Source organism: Paramisgurnus dabryanus, chromosome 7 (genome assembly GCF_030506205.2).
Source record: "Paramisgurnus dabryanus chromosome 7, PD_genome_1.1, whole genome shotgun sequence".
Classification (NCBI taxonomy): Eukaryota; Metazoa; Chordata; class Actinopteri; order Cypriniformes; family Cobitidae; genus Paramisgurnus; species Paramisgurnus dabryanus.
Window position 1 is genome coordinate 23,282,555 of NC_133343.1, and position 23,446 is coordinate 23,306,000.

Sequence of the window (23,446 nt, forward strand, 5' to 3'; positions counted from 1 at the left end):
TGAGAAGAAATAATGTTTTTTGAGGAAAACATTGCAGGATTTTTCTCATTTTAATGGACTTTAATGGACACCACCACTTAACTCAACACTTAACAGTTTTTTTCAACGGAGTTTCAAAGGACTCTAAACGATCCCAAACGAGGCATAAGGGTCTTATCTATAACGATTTTCATTTTTGACAAGAAAAATAACAAATATCCACTTTTAAAGCACAACTTCTCGTTTAAATCCGGTCGTCATGCGCTAGCGTGACCCGATGCAATACGTCATCACGTCAAGAGGTCACAGAGGACGAACGCGAAACTCCGCCCCAGTGTTTACAAATGTGGTGAAAGAGGACCGTTCCTACGCTGTTGTATGTCAACTGATACTAATTAATGTCTTTGTGTCAGTTTATTGTTTAAAATAGTCAGCAAACATGAGTTTTATATTTGTAACACGTGACCTCCCTACGTCACTACGCATTTACGTTAGGTCGCGCTGGACCGGACCGAAACGAAAAGTTGTGCTTTAAAAGTGTATATTTGTTATTTTTCTTGTCAAAAATGACAATCGTTTTGCTAGATAAGACCATTTTGCCTCGTTTGGGATCGTTTTTAGGTCTTTAAAACTCCGTTGAAAAAAAATGTTAAGTGTTGAATTAAGTGTTAATTGTTGGTGTCTATTAAAGTCCATTAAAATGATAAAAATCCTGCAATGTTTTCCTCAAAAAACATAATTTCATCTCGACTGAACAAAGAAAGACATCAACATTTTGGATGACATTGTGGTGAGTAAATTATCTGGATTTTTCTTTTAAGAAAATGGAATATTCCTTTAACTTCACCGCTGTACTGCTTTTCTATTACTGTTTTAATTACCCAACCCTTTGTGCCATATATATGGTCCGTAAAAAAACAGCTGTTTCACAGTTTTAAATTAATTCTTTGACTCAGTAAGAAATTATTTTACTAAAAAATTTAAACAGATTCAGGGAAATGATTTGAAATTAAAACACAGTAACATTCAATGTAAAAAAGGTCTGTTGGTTCAACTTAAAAAAAGCTTGCCTTAAAAGTTTAAGTTAATTCAACTTAAAAATATTAGTTTATTTAAAAATATTGTGTCAACTAATACTTTTAACTCTTTCCCCGCATTCATTAATTTAAAGGAATAGTCTACCCTTTTGCCATATTAAACTATGTTATTACCTCAAACTAGACGAATTAATACATATCTATCTTTTTTCAATGCGTGCACTGTACAGCGCGTTGTGAATGTGTTAGCATTTAGCCTAGCCCCATTCATTCCTATGGTACCAAAAAAAGTTTTATTTCGTGGCACCATACTTACTGGTATAACTCCTCATGTAACAGTCTTTAAATAGGGAAAACACAGAAGTGTTTGGTGGCTTCCCTGTTTGGTACCATAGGAATTAATGGGTCTAGGCTAAATGCTAACACATTCGCGACGTGCTGTACAGTGCACGCATTGAAAATAGATAGATATGTATTAATTCGTCTAAGTTGAGGTAAGAACATAGTTTAAAGCCGAAAGTATACTCGGGACGTCCGCGTATGCGCGCCGTCCGCATGACGTCATTTTCGTCATCAGGAGGGTCCGCGGCCGGCCGCGCGGACCGTCCGCGTGCAGCCCAAAATTTGAGACCGCGCGGACAGTGCGCGTACAGTCCGCGTACGACAGCGCATGCGCATGAAAATATTTAGACAGGACACTCCACTATAAACAATTATACAAAGGAAATAGACAGCATTTGCACACACACTATCGTTTTTCTTCTTTAACTTTTACTTCTTCCAAGAACAGAAAGCTCTGGAGCATGTTTGTTTGATTCCTGTTCTTTGTTGTATTGTTGTTTGTTCTAAACTGTGTTTGCAATGGTGGATCAGTTACTTTTCTTCACCTATCCTAATGTTATAATGTACTGTAAATGTCTCCAAATCAGTGCTGCCCTGACAGCCTGTTAGACTAATAATTTGAATAAGAAATCATTTGTATTGCGTATAGTGTCGAACGCGGCCATCCGCGTGTAGCCGCGAGGACTATACCCGGAAAGCTGCGCGGACGCGTGCGCGCGCGAGCCGGACGCGGAAAAAAAGTATACCCGGGCCTTAATATGGCAAAAGGGTAGACTATTCCTTTAATATATTGCATATTTATGGGGCGGTTTCCCAGACAGGGATTAGACTACTCCTAGATTAAAATAAATGTAAGAGCTGTCCAAACTGAAAACAAATTGTACTGGAATATTTTAAAATACATCAGTGCCCTTTGTTTTGCCTCAAAATGCACACAAGTAATGTTTTTTAGTAAGGCATGTTTGTTAAAACTAGTTATATTTCATAAATAAACATATATAGCAGATAGTGACCATTGACTAGTAGGAATGCAAAAATATAATGGAATTTAATGGGTACCGTAAACTGTGTGCTTGCCATCATTTATCAAAATATTCTCTTCATCATTTATCACAATACTTCCAAAATATTTTTTCCTACTATGTAGGTCTGCTGTGTTTACCATCATTTCTCAAAATATCTTCTTTTGTGTTCATCAGAAAAAAGAAAATCATACAGGTTTAGAACAACATGAGGATGAGTTGGTACCAAAATTGGTACCAAGAACCATGGAGTTTATTTGGTTTTGGTATTGACTACTAAAATGTTGGTACCATGAAAACACTATTGCTTCTTGTGTTTGTATGGTGTGCCGTTCAGGGGTGTGTTTCCCAAACAACAAAGTAACTCACTGAAGAAACAAACTACTTTGTCAAAACTGTTTCCCAAAAATATAGTAACTTTGTCGCACATTCATCCTTTGAACCATGTTGGTTCGACAACATAGTTGATGATGTCACGTGGGAGGTGGAGTACTAATTATTCAGTTTAAATCAATTTGATGTCAGATTATTGCTGTAAATAACGTAAACAGCATCGGAAGACTTTGTTATCGTGATTTAGTCCTCTGTTATTTATTTTTAAGATATTTTATTATTGCGCAAGTTCCCTCTTACATCACTTCTCCTAGGCATTCCCCAGGGTCTTAATGCCTGTAGGCTTAAGGGGGTCGCACACGTCAACCGCGCAGCTCAGCGTCGCGCTGCGTCGAGTCACGTCTAGGACAACTCGGAGGTATCATAAACCAGAAGTGCACATTAAATAGCGCTAGCTTCGTCAGATAGCGTCTTCTTCAAAATGCTAAATATACGTTAGCCGCCAATGTTAATTGTTAATGATTTGGGACAAATATGATATTATTTAATGTTAAACTATGTGAGTAGCGCTGTGTGGTGTGACAGGGATTTGAGCAACTTCCTGAGTCAATGCTGGGCGGCACGGACAGGCGCCACCTAGCGGCGCCGGTGTGCGTATACTCATAGAAAACAACGCGTTCGATTTTTTTAGAACGGCGCGGTGCTGCGTGGCGCTGAGCTGTGCAGTCGGTGTGTGATCCCCTTCATATGCATGCGCACTTTTAAAAAACACCCCTTTAATTCTGTTTACAAACAAAAAGATGTAAATTGGACTTTGTATTTATTAAGAATGTTGGATATAACATGTACTGCATGTTGCTTGCTTATTTTGTTAAAAAAATGATCAATGCCAGTCTACATGTCTTAATAAGAAGGAACTATGCTTCTAACCACAGCTCAACAGCTGTAGTTACAACCACACAAGTTTGTGATGTATTTTGCGAACGTGCACTGGAACGGTGGTTTCGGGAAACATTCAAATCTTTAAACTATGCTGAAATGATGGAACTTACGACAGTATTTGGCTTACAGTGCTTTTGAGAAATGCACCCCTGTACAGTACCTGTATTTTTTTTTTTTTTTTTTTGAAATACTTTCGATACTTTTTCGATATGTTATGTTATTTTGTATTGTATACACATCAAGTACAGTCTGTTCCTGAAGCCGCTGGCACTATGAGACTCTTGTAAACAAAACTGTAATATAATAATGTGCGTGTCACTGTGAGACACATACCGTCTAGTGCCTTTTCCTCTTTACATTTATAGACTGTATTGACATTTCATAGGAACTTTTTTCTTCCCTCTTCCCCAAAGCATTTTTCTAATTTTGCTTCTCTTGAGGAAACCAGTTGACTGCAAAGATTCAAAATCATCCTGGGAAATAGTGATCGTCGTCATCAAACAGCTACTAATTCAAAACATTAAATAAGCCCTTTGATCCAAATTCACACCTGGTTTTTGTGATGAGATTGCCACCTGAAGCTTACAATAGACCTTTGCCATTTTGATAGCTTTAAGAACTAACAGCACGCTCTGTCAGTATATCATCTACATGCCTGACAGCTGAATTATTGTACTTCTCTGCATGCTAGACTGATTGAGAAGAAAAATATAGATATTCTAAAAAATGCATTTTAGTTAAATGACTGGGGGCCGCTGTTTCATTTTTATGATTCCTTTTACTACAGAGGAATGTCAGTACCTTTATTCGCTTAAAAATAAAACTTCAATGACAGGATCCTGTTATCCAAGGAAATGACAGGCACTCAAAGTCCCAGAAGCAGCACTCAGAATCACGACTCACCTTTTTCTTTGATTTGAAGACGTTGCATCTGAACACATTGCTTTGTCCATCTCTAGCTATGTAACTAAAGATCTTCAGATCTTGAGAGTCGTGCGATACGTAGAATATCCTGTAAATGAAAACAAAAAGGGTTAGATTAGTCATCTGTTAAAACAACTTGGGGAAAAAGAACAGAACTTATAGTTTAATTATTTAATTATAAAGTTTATTTAAAGGGACAGTTTACCCAAAAATGAAAACGCTGTCATCATTTACTCACCCTCTTATTGTTCTAAACCTATATGAGTTTCTTTATTATGTTAAATGCAAAAGAAGATATTTTTATAAATAAAGTAAGCACACAGCTGATGGCACTTTTACCTACTATGGCAGTAAGTGGGTATTATCAACTTTGTGTTTACAATCATCTATCAAAATATCTCATTTTGTATTTAACAGAAGAATGAAACTCATACAGGTGAGTAAATGATGACAGCATTTTGATTTTTGGGCAAACTCCCTAAGATCAACAGAAGGACTAAACTCTAAATGCCAAAAGGACATTTAGAATTGGCCTGTGGTTGTGCGTTTTCGAAGTGCATCTAAGAATAGTGCTGTTGGTCCACAATACATTTTATACAGAACATGAAGCTTATTCATTTCTAAAACTAAAAAAAAAAAAAAACGTAAAAGTGATTGATATGCAGTATTGCTTGTTCACAAATCCAGGGTGTAAAATGTTAAATAAAATATATTAAAAAAACCTGGTAAATAATTGACATCAATAAAATACAACACATAATGTAACCTTGTAATATGGGTGATTCACATAAAATCTTAGTTTTAAGGTGTCAAACATTATTATTTTAACAATATTTGTATCAAATCATTAAATTTTTATTCATTGAAAACAATTTTCTCTTAAAAAGACCTTAAAAATCTCATTACCGGAACCATTTGAAAATGACTTGCAAAATGTATACCCATAATGTCCACGATATTATTAAGCATACATAATGAGACATTAATTAATTAAATTTTAATAGAAAATTATAAATGTAAAATTTTTTTTTAAATGTGGAAAACAACCTAATCGGTAATGAGTATCAAAGCGTGACAAGAGAATATGAATATTTCACTAGACAAATATAAAGTAATCTGTATTACTTCAAACCAAATCAAACTTAATCTCTGTGTATGTGTAATTCCTTTAAACTTTCCTTAAAAATTTTTAAGGAAGGATGAGAACAAAATTATTGGACCCTAACCTTCTTTCTTACAATTTGGGCCCTATCTTGCAGCCAGCGCAATTGACTTTGTCAGTGACGCATGTATCATTCGTATTTTGCCCCGGCGCACAGCGGGTTTTTCCCTCCACAGACGCACGTCGGCAAACTAGGGAATGAACTTGCGCTCCCTGGGCGGTTCAGCGCAAAAAAGGAGGCGTGTTCCGGCGCAAACCATCCCTGATGCTATTTTGCAGTTTCAAAAAACAATTGCGCCACTGACCAGAAAAAAAAAGTTGCGCGTTGTTTATTATGCTATTTTAAGGGCGCATGCTTGACCATAATGTATAGCGTGCACAACGCGCATACACTTTGCATCTAATCTACACAGATGCAACAGTTATTTTTGCAAATCATAAATTGTTACACTTAAAAATATTAATACACGAGATAAGGGGAATCATAGTGGTGAGCATTGTGGTGATAGTTTTTATTTATAGTGTGGCTGCGTTAAAAAAATTCTCATGCAAATAACGATTAAAATATTTTCATAAGTTTGTTGTGTGGCTGTATTACGTTTATTTTATGTAAATAATAATTAAAAATAAAAAAAATAATTTTCACAAGAAACCTTGATGTATATGAACTTGATTTGTAAGAGTACTTTGGGGTTGGACCTTGGTTGCGTTTCTTGGGTCCGATTTCAAAGCTCCCAAACCCTTTCAGCGGTGAGAGTGGACGCAGCGATGTCCACTGCTGGCGTCAGGTCCTGAGGCAGATCCACCTCCCGTTACACGGCGTGCCCGATTTATGCTGGCAAGCTTGGGATTCCCCCGTCTCCTGACATCATTGTAGTGCTTGGCGCAATGATGGGGATGCCAGCTGATGAGACTGTGGCTATTTCCTCTCACGCCTGTTTAACCGACGCTGATTTGGGCGGGTTTCTCCTATCCCCATACAAAACAACTTCTCTGTCTTTGACTGCTCTTACAAGAACGTGGGTCTCTTCGGCTATGAACCGCTCCTGGCGTGCGCCTGGTAAATCCGCCATAATAATAGCAACCCGCCATGGAACTTGCGCCCTTGCGTTTAAAGGGAATGTTGGATAGCGTTCTGATTGGTTTATTTGACGTTACGCCCAAACCACACCTATGAATAATGAACCTACTTCAGACCAACCCCTTATTGATTTGCGCCCGGCGCAAGAGTTATTTCTCACGCCGGGAAAATAGAAACAGCGCCCAAGATCCGCCCACAAACTCACTTGCGCTTTGTACTTGCGTTTCAGATCGTTAAAATAGGGCCCTATATCTTCATTTTTATTATACATAAATATTCAGTAAATTATTTTCCCCCATTTTTTGTCATTTATATCTAGAATATCTAGTAGAACATTCAAAAGTCAGATTTTTTATTTTACTCTGTTTAAATTGCAGCATATAATACATAATGGGATGCGTTACGTTAGGGCTGTGCAATAATATATGTTTCGATCTCTACTATCAATATTTTTAAAACCCCATCAAATCCCTCTGTGTGCATCAAACAACCTCCTCCACTGCTGCTGTAGTTGTCGCTGTCCAGGTGTCTGTCATATACGGCCATTCGGGCAATGTCTCAGAAGTAAGTGGGAGTGAGAAAATGGTAGAAAATGTAAAAACACCTGCAGTTTTTAAAGTGGAAGCACTTTGGCTTTAAAAAAAGTTTTTAAAAAAGTTAGCTCTATTTTTTTTTTTCATTTTTGATATGAAAAAAGAGAAAAAGTATTGCAATGTACCGCAACGCGAAGCACCGTATCGTGATACACCGCACCACGATCAATGTACCATGATATGTATCGTATCGTGAGGCCCTTGCCAATACCCAGCCATATGTTACGTTATTGAGATTTCCAGGCAATAAAGTGATAAAATACAAATAATACATTCCTATTTTAAAATTATTAATTTTGCAAGTTAGAGAACACAATTATGTTTGTATTAATCATTTTGTGTTATCAAATTTTATTTATCATTACAATTTTTACTGCCGTCATATTTTAGTGGTTTCGTCAGCATGACCCCTTTCAAAGTGTTTTGCTTCTAGGACTATTCTCAAAGCTTCATGAAATAAAAATGTAGCTGTTATTGTTGCACCTCTCTTCCTAATCTGTCTCAAATGCTCGGATTCTCCCAGACTGAAACCTTGTGGTCATTGGCTCTGATTGGTCAAGCTGACCCCCAGTCTGTTGATGAATGGCCCAGTCAATTGCTTGGAGCATGTACAGTATCAGAAATGTTCTGCCCCTTACTGAGCTGTAAACAATAGCATTAGTTATGCTAATTCACCTTTAAGAGTTCTGTCCAGAGCGTTGAACTTTGCAAATACTACCATGAGCATTCAGTCAGCGGGCACATAACTAAATAGTTAGACTGTGAGGCATCAGTGAAAAAACTGCAAGTGCAGTTTGACTTCATGAGATACATATCATCATTTACTAAGTATTTTTGGGCCAGTGCAACCTTGATATGGATCAGAACTAAACTCAGAGTCAAGACTGCATTATGAAGGATATCAGCACAATTACTGTATTATAGATAACAGCATGCTTGTGCTTGATTTCAAAGCACTCTAAGGGAACCGAATCAACCTTGATGAAAAGATGTACCTAGACAACAGTCATCTCAACTCTATTAACCTGCCAGAATGCTCAGGGATATGTTGCAACGCCGGCCCTGGGCAGATGGGAAAAAAGCTAAGAGAAAGTTGGCTCATTAATTGAATTCTCTTTCCTGTTGACAATTTAGGGAGGTTTGCCACATCAGCGATTTCGTGGATGACACATGCTGTTTAAGAGCATTTTCTGCGCCACTTTAATTTATCAAGTCTGAAAGCAAAACGAGGAGCTAAAATATCTGCTGAGTGTATTTATCACAGACAACACTTTACCCATCATAATAAAAGACTGATATTACACCAAACCATTACGTAGTCATTACCTTATTATATTGGTTATTCTGCTTGATAAACATAGGATTAAGCATATAATGAGCAATTTAAACTTAACAGCAGAGTGGTGCTTGGTGGTCTCAAGACTATGAGATGATACGCCAAATGACATAGAAATAGAATTTCTATATTCTAGGCAGGAGTATCAATTTAACACTAGTCGGTTGGAATAGACCGATAATAAATTTGCATTATCTCAATGTACTGATCTAGTCAACCCAGGTTCACACGTGCGTACATTTCTGCATAACCTAAAACGTCTTGCTGCTGAAACATATTGCTGAATCTTTTAATGCAATTGTCCACTGGAAGCATTTTGTTTTTTCTTCATTTTGATGCAGATTTATTAAAAGTTACGAAGCAAATTCTAATCTGCTCGTTTTTGTTAAAAAAACACTGTAAAAATGATTTACTGCTTTGAATTTTTTTTAGTTAAATCAACTAAGATTTACAAATCATGTCAACTTACTATTATTTATCTTGACAAGAGATGAGTTGCTACAAATTATAAAATTAAGTACAACTCATCTCTAATCAAGATAAACAACAGTAAGTAAAAATGACTTGTAAATCTGAGTTGATTTAACAAAATTTTTTAAGGCAGCAAAGAATCTTTTACAGTGCAGATTTGTGAAATTTGGTATATATTTATGGTTATATGCAGGGCTCAACATAAGGGAGTGCCCGGTGGCAAGTGTGAGGGACGCTCGGGCCAGTAAAAAGTATTGTAACTGGCCCAATCGGGCGAGTGCTTCGCCCTCAGTCACTAAAATATATTATTTACCTGTGGCCGTTTGTATGTATTTATTCTTATAAAAATGTTAGCATGTTAACTTTTTAGCAATATCATGAGGTTTCTTCTACCTTATTGGTTGTTGCAGACACTTTTGTATGTGTTGCGTTACACGTCAGCTGGTAGAGCAAAGAGATGTTAAGATGGCGCCAAATAATTACGAGGTCAAATTAAAACTTAATTATTTAACATCTTGGAGGCAGACATTTATCTGTATAAAACATGACGAAAGGAATTATGCAATGTTTTGCACAGTTTGTCTTAGTTCTTGAGAAACGTCGGATTCCAACCAAGATTCCTTTCCTTTGATCGGAGTTCATTTCTGTGCACAGTTAATCTGATATACCTGGAACTATAACATACACTAGAGCTGAAGATCTTTGCCTGAACCCGACGGGACCCGACGGGCTCGGGCGGGTTCGGGCTTCATTTCTAACATTTTACACGGACTCGGGGCGGGCTCGGGCTTGCGCTCCGGCTTTGTGAGGTAAATGAGCGGTCAAGTTCAATGCTGCTGCACTATCAGTAGCGCAGGATCGCGCTGAATTCATTTACAGTGGATTTAATGATTTTCCTCATCAAAAACATGTAGCCTAATCTTGGTGAGTAGGTTTTTCAATGTATAACTAAATATGAATCGAGTCTTAAATACATAATTTAGACAGAGGATATAGACCAGGGGTTCTCAAAGTTTACATTCAAAGGTCCAAATCTGAATTCCCATAATTTTCATAGGTCCGGAAAAACTTTATGTAAATCATTTGTTTATATAACGAATCAACACAAATAGTTTGGGAAAAACATAAGTGTTTTTTGCATTTAAAATAAAAAATAAATAAAAAAAATAAACACAAGAAATATGCCAAAAGTAACCAGGTGCAAAATACAGAGCAACCTAATTAGAGAAATGGCACAGTTTGTTCTCCATCATATGCATAAGCCATGGCAAAAAATAGTGTGGTTGGTAGGCAGAGACACTGACCAAAATTAGGGGTGCACCTATAAATTGGCTGATGATGCTTGCTTTGCTTCTCAATGAATTACGGTGAAATGCCACTACATCCAAAAGCCAGGGGGCGCTCTTGTGCAGAAACTTAATATGTGCTGCAGACGAAGAACCAGACACACGGAGCTCCAGGAAATGGCTTAAGGATATATTTATATTTCTGTTCTTCAAACCTTTTCAGGTATTTTCATGATAATAAAGAATATGTATAATGATTATGTTTGACGAGTGTTGCTTTTTCAAATGCATGTTTTAAACGACTCAAACCAACAGTGATTTCAGATTGATAAGGACTTACTGATCAAAAGCCGTAGTACATGAAGTAGCTGTGCATAATATCTGGGTGTGATGACTACAGCGTCACACAGGAAATGTTTAAATAACTCATTTTATTTTCGGACCAGGAATACTCTTAAATCTATAAAGAAAAAAAACTAAACGAATGGTTTACAAGTTTAATATGCATTTGTAAAATAGCAAATGCACACATTTAATCAATCACATAGAAATTAATGCACTTGTAATATGAAGTGGACGCGGGTCCGGATCAAGTTGCCGTCGGGTCCGGATCCGGACCGGAGTCCGGACTTTGAGAACCCCTGATATAGACTAATGTTGGCAGCAGTGTCGGCGCCACGAGCGGGCCCTAGGGGGCATGGCCCGGCCACTTGAGTCACTGTGCCCCCTTACTTCTCAAAATAACAATGAACTTAATAATTTAAAAAAATGTGATGCAAATACATTTGGTTATACAATGAATACTGATTAAAATTCGGAGTATAATTAATAAAAAATAATAATTAAAATACTAACCCACAATGCAATGCTAACATAGTCAGCCAGTTTACACGCAGCCACTGTCACGTTCGGGGGCTCAATCGCCATGCGTGAGAACTCATTTTCTGTCTAAATAATGTATACTTGTAAGTCTTGGCATTTGAGCAAGACGAAGAAATTTCGCGACAAATAAAAGGACCTTCTTAAAAAGTTTTAAAAAGTCCTCTCGTCGCCTGCAGCTCTTCTGAAGGTAAAACGCATAGTTCATTCTGGTGTTAGATATGTCAGTAACATTGTTTTCTTTTGCTGTTATTTGGTTATGTACTGGTCTTTATGATTTGCGTGAGTTATCCAGTCTTGCACTTTAACGTCTTTATAAGTTATGTTTTTACTATAGTGAGGGATTTATTTAACAACTTGGCTGGCTGTAACAATCCCGCTAATTTCACGGCTAGTTGCTATATGATTAAATATATAGACATAACATTTTGATTTGATGTCTTTTATTAGCTTATTTTAAAGAAATACAAACCTTCTGGGAAAACGTTTCCAGACGCGTTAAAACAAGTTAAAAGTCAAAAGACGAACATTCGGTTTAATCATTGTAAATACAATCTCATATACGTGATTAATTATGCATATTTATTCTGTATTAATTCGTAACTGTCTCTGTTAACGTGACTCGCTCGCAGTACCCAGGTTAGGCTGTGTTTCAGGCGGTTGTTCAAGGAATAAAATACCTTTGAATGTTGCGACTGGCCAATCAGTACCAAGCATTTTACATTGCCATGTAGTAATAATAATAATAATAAAATAATAAGATGAACCAGGTGCCCCCACAGTAAAACAGGAGGCCCGCTCATTCTGTATTCTCTGGCGCCGACACTGGTTGGCAGTAATGGAGAGAAGTGCCGACGCAAATCCCGCGGAGCCTTTCTCTTAATTTCGTTATTGCCAAATACCCATCTTAATTCAGAATGTATTATCTTAATTTAATTCGTTAAAAAATATACATTTTATTGGCATATTTATAGTGTATTGCATAAGCCTATTTAGAATGAGATGTTACAATGTTACAGATGACTTATTTTATGTCTTTGTTTTAACTTCCAAGTGGCGTGTAGATTATTAGTCATGAATAAATAATGTTAAAACCTGTGTAAATTTCTCATTCTTGACAAAAGCTGTGTGTGTGCGCACATTTAAATAATGTCGGGCTGTAAACGGGTTCGGGCTCTTAAAAAGCTGTCAATCTAAATGTACGTTCGGGTTCGGGCTGCATTCTGTCGGGCTCCGGACATTTCGGGCCTTACTTTTAAGGCCCGATTACAGCTCTAACATACACACCAATAAGTATTTTCTTCTTTGTAACCTTGAACCAACCCACATCAAAACGTAAAAAACAATCACCCCAATCTATAATGGACACCCCAACGTACCTGCATGGGCCAATGTATATTTCAGGCTATTTACCACTGAAAGAAATGATTTGTTGGTTCAACGTAAAAGTGTAAGTTACCTGGCTGCCTTAAAATTTTAATTTATCTTAAAAATATTAACTCAAAAAAGTTGTATAAAAATGTTGTGTCAACTCATATTTATAAGTTGAATTGACTCAAAAATAAGGCAACCAGGTAACTTATCATATATCACATATCATATAAATACTGTATGTGATCCTGAAATGAGTAGTTAATTGAGCACTTGGAAATATTTCGATTTTGCTTTGTCAAACCTAAAGTTTTTGCAAGTCGTACATTCTCATTGAAATATGGAAATGCGAGTTTTGTTTTAAAATGCTCCTCGCAAGTGATTTCATACTTGCTGCCAGTATTTCACAATACAAAGATTAAACAAAGTTTGGTTAAAAGTCTCATTTGGATTTCATTTAAAAATAAATTTGCTTTGGGGTGTTTTCAGAGGCAGGTTCTCTATGATTTCCTCTAGAAATGTCAAAGCTGGCGTGCAAACAAGATCAGGCTTTTAATAAAGAGAGAGAGAAATCTACTGGTGTGCCTGTTTTTCTCCAATTAAACTGATTGTTTTAGTTGGACGGTATATCAATGCAATAACAGCCTTTAATCATATTAATGATAATTCAGAATGATATGCAGTATAATCATATTCCAAATAAATCTATTTCTTGCTTGATTTCATTTGCAAAATGTAAAATCTATTTTAACTTACAATACAAAAATAAACAATAATCACAGCAATTTCTTATATATAATGTTTTTAATTGTATCTATTGCTACATCATTTAAAACTCCAATGCCATGTGGCAATAACAGCAAATGTCTCAATAAGAGCCGGTATACAGGACCTGAGATTTCTCTGCACATCATTGCTCCTACTACAAAAAATGAATTATTCATCTTTCTTATAATATTTCTGGTAATAACACCAGGTGAGCTTTCCCTACCCTGGTGGCAAGTTTCTGCTTAAGGTGGCAATAACACACTCAAATGTCACCATTGCATTTCAGACAACCTTTTTTATTTCAGTGCTGACCCCATTCCCATCATCTTAAGAGTCCTTATACACATGTGAAATAGTCTCTTCAGACTGCAATCACACTAACTTGCAGAAGCTATCAAAAGCCTCCTGGGGTAGATACAGTACTTCTTGTTTAGCAGGCTGCTGAAGAGGAAAACGATGATGATCAGTTAACTGTTCAAGCAATTATATACTCAAGATCCATCTTCATATTATAACAGAAACAATTTAGGATGTGAAGACTGGTCTGATATAAATCACTGATGCAGATCTCTCCATAACCCCAAACCCTACACTGTAAAAAGATTCCGTAGAAATTACAGTATTACTGGCAGCTGGATGCCAGTAACTTACTGTAAATTTAAATTTATGTTATTTACTGACAACAGTTTGTTCAAAGTTAAATGAACATTAAACATTAACAAGTCTTTGTCTTACAGAATAAAAATATAAAATAACAGCCTCATGCAAAGCATTCTGGGAACCAAAAATCCTCATCAACCTTTTTCTGGGTTTTTCCTTCAGATTTTGTTTCCCAGAATGCTTTGCTTGAGGCTGTTATTTTAGTTTTATTCTGTAAAGATACAGACTTGCTAATGTTTAATTTTCATTTAACTTTGAACAAACTGTGGCAGGTAATTAACATAAATTTAAATCTACAGTAAGTTACTGGCATCCAGCTGCCAGTAATACTGTAAATTCTACGGAATCTTTTTACAGTGTAACCATAGCTCACATGGAAATAAAGGTTTATAGGAATGCTACCCCAGTCATAAACCTAACATTGACCCTAAACCTAATTAAGCAATCTGATTGGTTGATAAAAATGATGTTGATCCAAGAACATATCCATAGGTCTATCCCTCTCAGATCCCAATTCAAGTCAAACAAATGTGTTTCAAATTAAACGCCTCCATTCAAGAGTAAAGTGGGCCAATGGGCTCCAATCCTTTACTGGACTCATTCCTTTCAGACAAAAATAAATAACACCTTGACATGTCATCCAGCTCATCCAATGAGTCAGATGATTGTATGGGCACGTTGTCAGGTTCGACTAGCATATTTCAGTGAAGATGATAAATGTGTTTTGATTAGGCTTGCAAAGGGACTGAAGTAGCACTGTATGTGCACAGACAAAACCAAACAAAGTGGGTATAAAGGCACGCTTATGTCGTTACCTTCAGCACCTATCACATAACTTTTCCAAGTACATTGCATTTTCTCTTGTAGGTTAGGGTTCTGATTTACATACAATATTTGCATTTCCTCCAGAAATACAGTTCAAAAGCTTTATTTCAATTTTTCCAGTAATCAACTGGGTGATAGCCTTTTATCATAAATGCGCCCCTGAGTCACAAATTGACCGACTCACTGGCCCTTTAACCAATCTAAATTACAGGGCGCCCAAATTTTATATTCACGTCAGGGTTTGGGAGGCTAAACACTCACTATTATCTCTAAATGAAAATGTCACCATGCTTATGCAAATATAAAGTACATAGGTGTCTACTGCCTAATTCCTGTGATTGGATAAAAGGAGCTCATGAATACAAAACTGCTCCCTTAGTGGGTTAGAATATTTAAAGATCAAGTGGGGGCATTTCTTAATTTCTAGAGAGATTGTTTCATCAGCAGCATGGTGTGAAGACACATAATTATGATAAATATGAATAATAATTCCAATTGTAATGGAAATGTTTTTGTTGAACAACAACATTCTTATCACATCTATGTCACAGAAGTCCAATAGTAGCAATACATGCATCCAATATTAATTTAGGTTGAAACACCGGTGTATAGACTGCATCGATAGGAAGTTAAATCCCAGACTTGGCATGTAAACAAGACTGTGACAACTCAACTGGCAGTGTCAAATCCAAAGACCAAATTTGACCCAAATCCAAAATCCCTTATTATTTCCTTTCCAAGTGAGTTGACAAACTCACATTTTTGCAGTGCGAGTGTGTGCATAACAGCACAAATCAAACTTTATAAACAAGTTTGAAAAACACAGATGTAGTTACATAACAAAAAAAAAAACACTCTTCCACTTGACCTCATACCCAAACCACATGGTAAAAAGAGCGGTCAAAGCAGCTTAAAACGATGAAGACTGATTAGCCTTTTGACAGGGACATGGGAGACGTTAAAACAGATAGACAATTATGACAGTGTAGGACGAAAGAGGCCTTGTGCTGACAGAGCCATTCAAACAGTCCCGCGAGCCAAAAAACAGCTGAATTTCCCTTTAACCCCTGCTTGATTCCAGCACACTTTAAAAGTGTGCCTGCATTTTACGGTCTACTTTGGAGCAAACTATCACTTGCATAATTTAAAAAGGATGAGATGGATCGAAATGTGAATAAAATGATTCAACAGGTGTTCAGCATGCACAATAATTCTTTAAATATTATATCAATTGTATGGCACTTCTTTTGAACGAGACTTTGCAGGGGTGTGGCTTACCTTGGGTTCACACCAACCGCGTTTGAGGCGTCAAAATCATGTCTACCGCGTCTAGTTTGCCGCTTGAACATTTTGAATGCTATTCCGCGTCTAGAGCTAATGGCCGTTTCACACGGTACGCGGTAAGCGGCAAAATCGCCGCGCGGTTTAAGCTTTTCTCTTGTATTGGAAGCGTTTTGTGCAGCATTTAGTGCAAATATGCTTATCTTCAACGGCGCCTGTCATGAAGTACCATGTCTGGAGAAGGAATAGGATTTTGGGTGCACGAGCAAGGCGTGTGGACCAACTCCGCGTCACCTCTGTAACCGCCCCCGTTTTGCCGCTTTCCGCACGTCTCCTATTGAAAAGGAACTAAACACTTGCGGTTGCCGCGTACCGTGTGAAACGGCCTTAAGTAGACGTGCGTCAAATGCTTGCTTTTTCCGCGCGTCTACTTCGCAAAAAGCCTCTTTCTTGTCAGAGGCGAAATCCGCTTCTTGTGGGAGGGGTAAGTGCTACACGGTTGTCTGTTTGCAAGATGACTGATGTTGATCGTGCATTCATCTAGGGAGTTACCGGTTTGTATTTGGTTACTTTACTAAAGGGGAAAATAGTTAAAAAAATGGCGGGAATGCCGTGGGTCGATAAACGTCACGTGACTTAAAAGTGAAATGTGTATTTACAACTTACCAGGTTGCCCAATGTCCTCACTGACACTCTTCCAAGCGAGGTCCTTTTTAATCCTGTCTCTATAGAAATAAGAACTTGTGTCGTATAGCTCTGGGTGACTGCTCACAGACAATATCAAGCGTTCCTCCATGTTGAATGAGTGACTCCGGGCGGGGCTGCCGCCACAGCAGCAAGCAGGCTCCTGATTGGTTAACGTGGCACAGAAATCCGCCAAAGTTCAAATTTTTCAATTCGGGCATCAGACGCAAATTTGCACAAAAAGCATTATTTGCGCATACCACGGAAGACGCTTAATTCATGGGAATGAGGAGGAATCGCGACTTCCACGGCACGCTTAACGCCTCATTCGCAACGCGAGACCTCCCGTCGCGCATCTTCACATTGACTTAACATTAAAATCACTCGCAGTTGACACCTTTACCGCGGCTGGTGTAAATGCAGCATTAGCTGCAGCATATGCTCTGACCTATGTGGGCAATACATTGAGAAATGGTTGAGAAATGTTCTATGGGTATGCATTATTTTTTGATAAAGCTCACATGACCTGTCAAATGTCTTAAACAACCACCAGAGCAAGATCTGTATCCTGTATTGACGATCGTCAAACATATCGCTGTTAGCGGGCTTTGTTTAAGAAGGTTGCAGTCATGACAGTGTTGCCCTTGCTTTTCTTTGTCCATTAATCAAGTGACTTGTCATAAATGAATAAAAAATTAACAAATAAATAAATTAGTTAACTATAGCTCCGCCTCCTGATACTATTGTGTATCGGCAATCTCACAGGCTTACAATAGGACAATCTCACAATGGGGCATATCGCCCAACACTAGCCGCATTAGCACCTTGGGTGTGCATTATTTTCAAACAATTCATCAGCCCGTCATTAATTATTCCTTACATATAGGATATCATTTTACTGCCTGTCATAACGTCTCTCAAACATGTCAAAGCATTCAAGCCTTTCTGAGTATAGTCCATTGATTGTGAGTTCATAATCAATGACAAATTTATGCTACAAGGTCTGTGCATAAACTCATTGGCAGGTATGAACAAAATCACCCATTATCGACTGAATCAACACACAGGAGGAAACACATTTCACCTTAAGATTCCCATTCTTTAACAAGAACAGATAAGTTGGTACAGTAATTACTTGTTTTTCTTTCAGGAGCTCTGAAAGAATGTGTCTGGTACGGAGTGACATGGCAGTAAAAACAGGGAGGAAGCAAGATGAATCTTAATCTCTGTGTCGGAAGCTGCCAAGGGGGTCAATAATTAAGAGTCATTTGTCCATTCCTACGAGCCCTCACTGACATAACGAACGAGACCTTTATCTGGTGTCTCCTCTTCTAGAAATCTGCAAGCGCACACAACTGTCTCCAACCAAAGACAGATGGCATCTCTCATTTTAAGCTTGTCAGTTTAAATGTCACAAATGACATATGCATATCAAATAATTACAAGAGACTGGAGAATGGACTACTTTTCCTGTAACATGGGGATCATCAGTGGGATCAAGGCAAGGCAAGGCAAGGCAAGTTTGTTTGTATAGCACATTTCATACACAGAGGTCATTCAAAGTGCTTTACACAGAAATGAGAAAACAATATATAAAAAAAAGATATATGAGATCAGTAATCCACACAGCTCCAAAGTGTTAAATGGCAACTATGGTCCGATACATGATTTTACATTTCCTTTGGTGTGTAAGTGTGTATTAGTACATGTTAATGATATGCAAAAGGTACAAACCCAAAGGTAATCTGTAAGTTGTGATTGGCCTGAATACCTCTGACGTCAGCCGGAAATGTGATGCTCCTTACCATGTTTGAAAGATTCGGACACAATGCAATTCTGACAGTAGTTTTCTTACAGGCTGTGAGTCTAATGGTACATTCACACGGGGCGTAAGCGTTAACGCTTAACGTAAGGCTTGTCTGAAGCGTGGCCAACAGCCAATCACTGTGGCCGCAACACAAGCTCCGGTCTTCCATAAACGTAATTGGCTGGCTCTGCCTAGGTTATTTGCATAAGGCGATATGATTGGCTGACGCACGCGTTGCCGCTTGAAAAGTTGAGAAATGTTCAACTTCTGCCGCGAGCAACGGCACTGACGCGGTGCCGACGGATCCACAATTCAGTTCACCAACGCTTGACGTCACCCATTAAAAGTGAATGGGAAGCGGCAACGCTTACACCCCGTGTGAATGCGCCGTAAGCGGGAGGAATTATGATAATGTCGATCTTCTCTACGTCACCAATCCTAGGAAGTAAACCGTTGCCTACAATTTGTGTGTTTGTTGTAGTCCAAGAAAAGAGATTTACGTTGGAGACGATAACTCGGATCATCGTTACTTTGGGGAATGTATCTTTGCATATCGTTAACATGTACTAATACACACTTACACACCAAAGGAAATGTAAAAATGTGAATCAGACAATAGGTGGTCTTTAAAAATTATAGTGAGTCACAATATAACCATTTTTTCTGAATCTGCAAACTGGATCTTTAGGATTGTTATTAAATGATCTCCTATTAAATTTTGAAGGAGAAAAAAGGTCCTATGTGTTTCAGCCATGAGAGCGAATAAAAACTAGGGAACTTTTTGCAGTAGAATAAAAAAAGGGCTAAATTCATAAAAAACTATACTGAAAAAAAAAACCTTGATAAATAGGTCAACAATGCATTTGTAAGGTCTTATCTGCTGAAGCAGGCTCAGTATCAAAACTCCCCTCGCATCTCTACTCCGCTGTGCTGTTTTTTGCGTGTGGTGTGCATGCCAAAGCGACTTGCCAAGCCTTTTGAAATAAAGTTTAACACTGAATGGAAGACCAAATGCTACCGAAAGAAAATCTGCATCTGCTTTTTCTTTAAGTTTCTGACACACAGGCAGGAAACATGCTCTGCACAATTCATTAGCAACACCTCACGCCCTATGCATGGCCTCCAGTGGTCCATTTAAAAGACCAATGTGGTGGTCCTTTTATGTATTCATGGAATATTGGATGCGGTGCTACAAGCTAAACGCGCTCTGTAATGAAGTCTTGGCAAATGGGAGCACGGGTTCAGCGCTAACTCAGGTATCCATCTGCCAGATAAACTGATGGCGTTCATCTGTGATTTTCCTCAAGGAACACTTACAAAAACAACATCGGTTCAGTCCTTTCCTTGCACATTAGTAGTCAGTGGAAAATTTCCAACAGCAAGTCTTTTTATGCAAGAAGCAGAAGTGCTGAGCTCAAATTAGAAAGTCTGTGATCAATTACAAACCAATTATATGTTGCTCCAAACCGGCGTACAACAGGATAAGAGCTCTTTTACATAAAAATAAAGTTATGGTGATAAATTGCTCTAATAATGCCTAAATTGCTCAAACAAATCCCTAAAAAGGCTAAATAAATATCATTTTAAATCGTAATAGATGTCCATGACCCAAGTGTGCAGTATTCAAGGTCTTGCAAGTCAAACAGTAGCTTTAGTGAATATTGAAAGCTTCACGCCCTGAAACTCTGAAACTGGTCTACAAAATTGCATTTACTGTAGGTCTCTTGTGTTTTCTAACCAAAACGTCTTGACACCAAACCTGTGCTATAGGTGCATATTTGCTTTAAAAGTTGACAGAGAGCAAGTTTTTAGTGAGTAATAACTTTAAATCTGCTCCTTACACAAACCTATCATACTGATTGAAGACTTGGGATATAGAGTATAGACTTTTATGATTCGATTATGGCTCTTTTTCCTATTCCGGAGCTTGTAGCTATAAATTATTTGGAAAAGCGCAATTGACTTTGTCAGTGACGCATGTATCATTCGTATTTTGCACCGGCGCACAGCGGGTTTTTCCCTCCACAGACGCACGTTGGCAAACTAGGGAATGAACTTGTGCTCCCTGGGCGGATCAGCGCAAAAAAGGAGGCGTGTTCCGGCCCAAACCATCCTTATGCTATTTTGCAGTTTCAAAAAACAATTGTGCCACTGACCCAAAAAAACTAGTCTAAAACCAGTGGCGCCTTACGCGTGGTTCATTGTGCTATTTTAAGGGCGCATGCTTGACCATAATATAGCGTGCACAACGCGCACACACTTTGCTTATCTAATCACAGATGCAACAGTTATTTTTGCAAATCATAAATTGTTACAATAAAAAATATTAACACATGAGATAAGGGGAATCATAGTGGTCAGCATTGTGGTGATAGTTTTTATTTATTGTGTGGCTGCGTTAAAAAATGATCATGCAAATAACGATTAAAATATTTTCATAAGTTTGTTGTGTGGCTGTATTACGTTTATTTTATGTAAATAATAATTAAAATGTTTTCATAAGAAACCTTAATGTATATGGACTTGATTTGTAAGTGTTCTTTGGGGTTGGACCTTCCTTGCGTTTCTTGGGTCCAATTTCAAAGCCCCCAAACCCTTTCAGCGGTGAGGGTGGACGCAGATCTGTTTAGAGGCAGATCCACCTCCCGTTACACCTCCCATTGCTGGCAAGCTTGGGATTACCCAGTCTCCTGACATCATTGTTGCGCTTGGCGCAACGTCCTGGGGATGCCAGCTGATGAGACAATTGTGGCTATTTCCTCTCACGCCTGTTTAACCTACGCTGATTTGGGTGGGTTTCTCCTATCGCTACACAAAACAACTTCTCTGTCTTTGACTGCTCTTACAAGAACGTCGGTCTACTCGGCTGTGAACCGCTCATGGCGTGCGCCTGGTAAATCCGTCATAATAATAGCAACCCGCCATGGAACTTGCACCCTTGCGTTTAAAGGGAATGTTGGATAGCGTTCTGATTGGTTTATTTGACGTTAAGCCCAAACCACACCTATGAATAATGAACCTACTTCAGACCAACCCCTTATTGATTTGCGCTTGGCGCAAGAGTTATTTCTCCCGCCGGGAAAATAGCAACAGCGCCCAAGATCCGGCCACAAAGTCACTTGTGCATTGCGCTTCGCACTTGCGTTTCAGATCGTTAAAATAGGGCCCAAGGTCTGTTTGCACACACACAGAGCTACTGAAATGAGCCGCTCTAAGTCGATCATATAAAAGCTCACCATTATTATTCATGACCCTTTCAAATAGGGTAATAATTGACCATTTCACTATGGGGACAAATGGTTGTAAATGGACATGTTAAACCATCTCTAAATATTTTTTGCACTTAATAAAGTCACATACCTTCTATATAAACTTTGTACATGTAAGTCGCGCATGCGCCTACTGGAGAATGTATGTAGCCCAGGATATGCATTGCATTACATCACAAACTGCATATGTTAAACGTCTGTGTGCACCTACAAGTTAAATAAACTATGCTTCGCAACACTGTGCTTCCGACTGTGTGTGTACGTTTGCGTACACGTAAAAAAAAAACTTCTAAAAAATTTACACTGCAATGAAGCACAAAAGCCATATTAAAATACAGCATATGCTTATTGCATATAGAATCAGTATTTGTCTTTTGTTTTCCAATTAAAAAAATTAAACATCCAAGACTTATTAATCTGAAGCTATACTGCTTTAGGTAATAAACAAAGTTTAATTTTCATTACCACACTGGCATTTCTTTCTTGTTATAAACATCTCATTTTTATTCGTCAAACAGCAACAATAATTGCCTTTATCTAATATTATCTAAATACGCTTTAAGGGTTTATTTTTTCATGCAAGTAAACATGTCCTATATTTTAAAGCGGTTTAAATGTTTCAACTAAAACAAGACTTTATGATTAAGACAATCAATATTTGCTGGGTTTTCTGCCGTTCACTCTACTGTGTGTGTCTCTGTGTGTGTATTAACAACCTTTTTGTTGATTTAAAAACACACATAGCTAAGTAAGTTCATCTGACATCCTCATGTATTTTAACAACTCAATGAAACAACATGAAACAATGAAATACACCTAAAGCTTTGGCAAACCTGAACGCATATCACGGCTCCAACAAACATATCTGTGAAAACCTAGTTGAAGTTAATTTTTTGTGATTTGCTTTTTCTACATAAAATCATCCTGCATAATGTAAAGATCATTCTCTGAAAATATAACCTTGATCTTTAATATTGACTGAGTAAGACAAAGATTGAAATTAATGAAGCGAAATCAAATGTAATGCTCCTAATCTCATAGATTTTAGCACGAATTTCACAGACAGGGTCACACATCCATCAGTCCTTCGTTTGGAATGTAAAAGTATGAAGTTATGTTAAGTTAGAAAAGCAACTATACTTTAGTTGTATGTAAGGAAAGAGTTTTACTAACCAGACCCCCATACTCCACTAGAATATTGAAAAGACTTCCCATATGAACTAACAATCTTTCCTGGACACTTTACTGCCGCAAGCTAGCGGGATTAAGAGAAAATCTGGGAAAAGAGAGCTTATAATAAAGATAAATAAAAGCTTCAGGAAATTCTACATTGCTGACTCTGTATTCATGACTGTATGCAGAATTAAGCTTTGAAGTACAGAGCTCACAAAAAA

General features: G+C 37.8%; 1 protein-coding gene across 1 annotated transcript in view; it reads right to left on the reverse strand.

The window, feature by feature from the left end:
- The window catches only part of nos1apa (nitric oxide synthase 1 (neuronal) adaptor protein a), a 139,924-nt gene that overhangs the window by 66,119 nt on the left and 50,359 nt on the right, over nucleotides 1–23,446 (reverse strand). Inside the window, exon 5 of the mRNA XM_065272582.2 lies at nucleotides 4,559–4,667. Coding sequence (XP_065128654.1) covers nucleotides 4,559–4,667 — 109 coding nt within the window. The remainder of the gene's footprint in view (nucleotides 1–4,558; nucleotides 4,668–23,446) is intronic.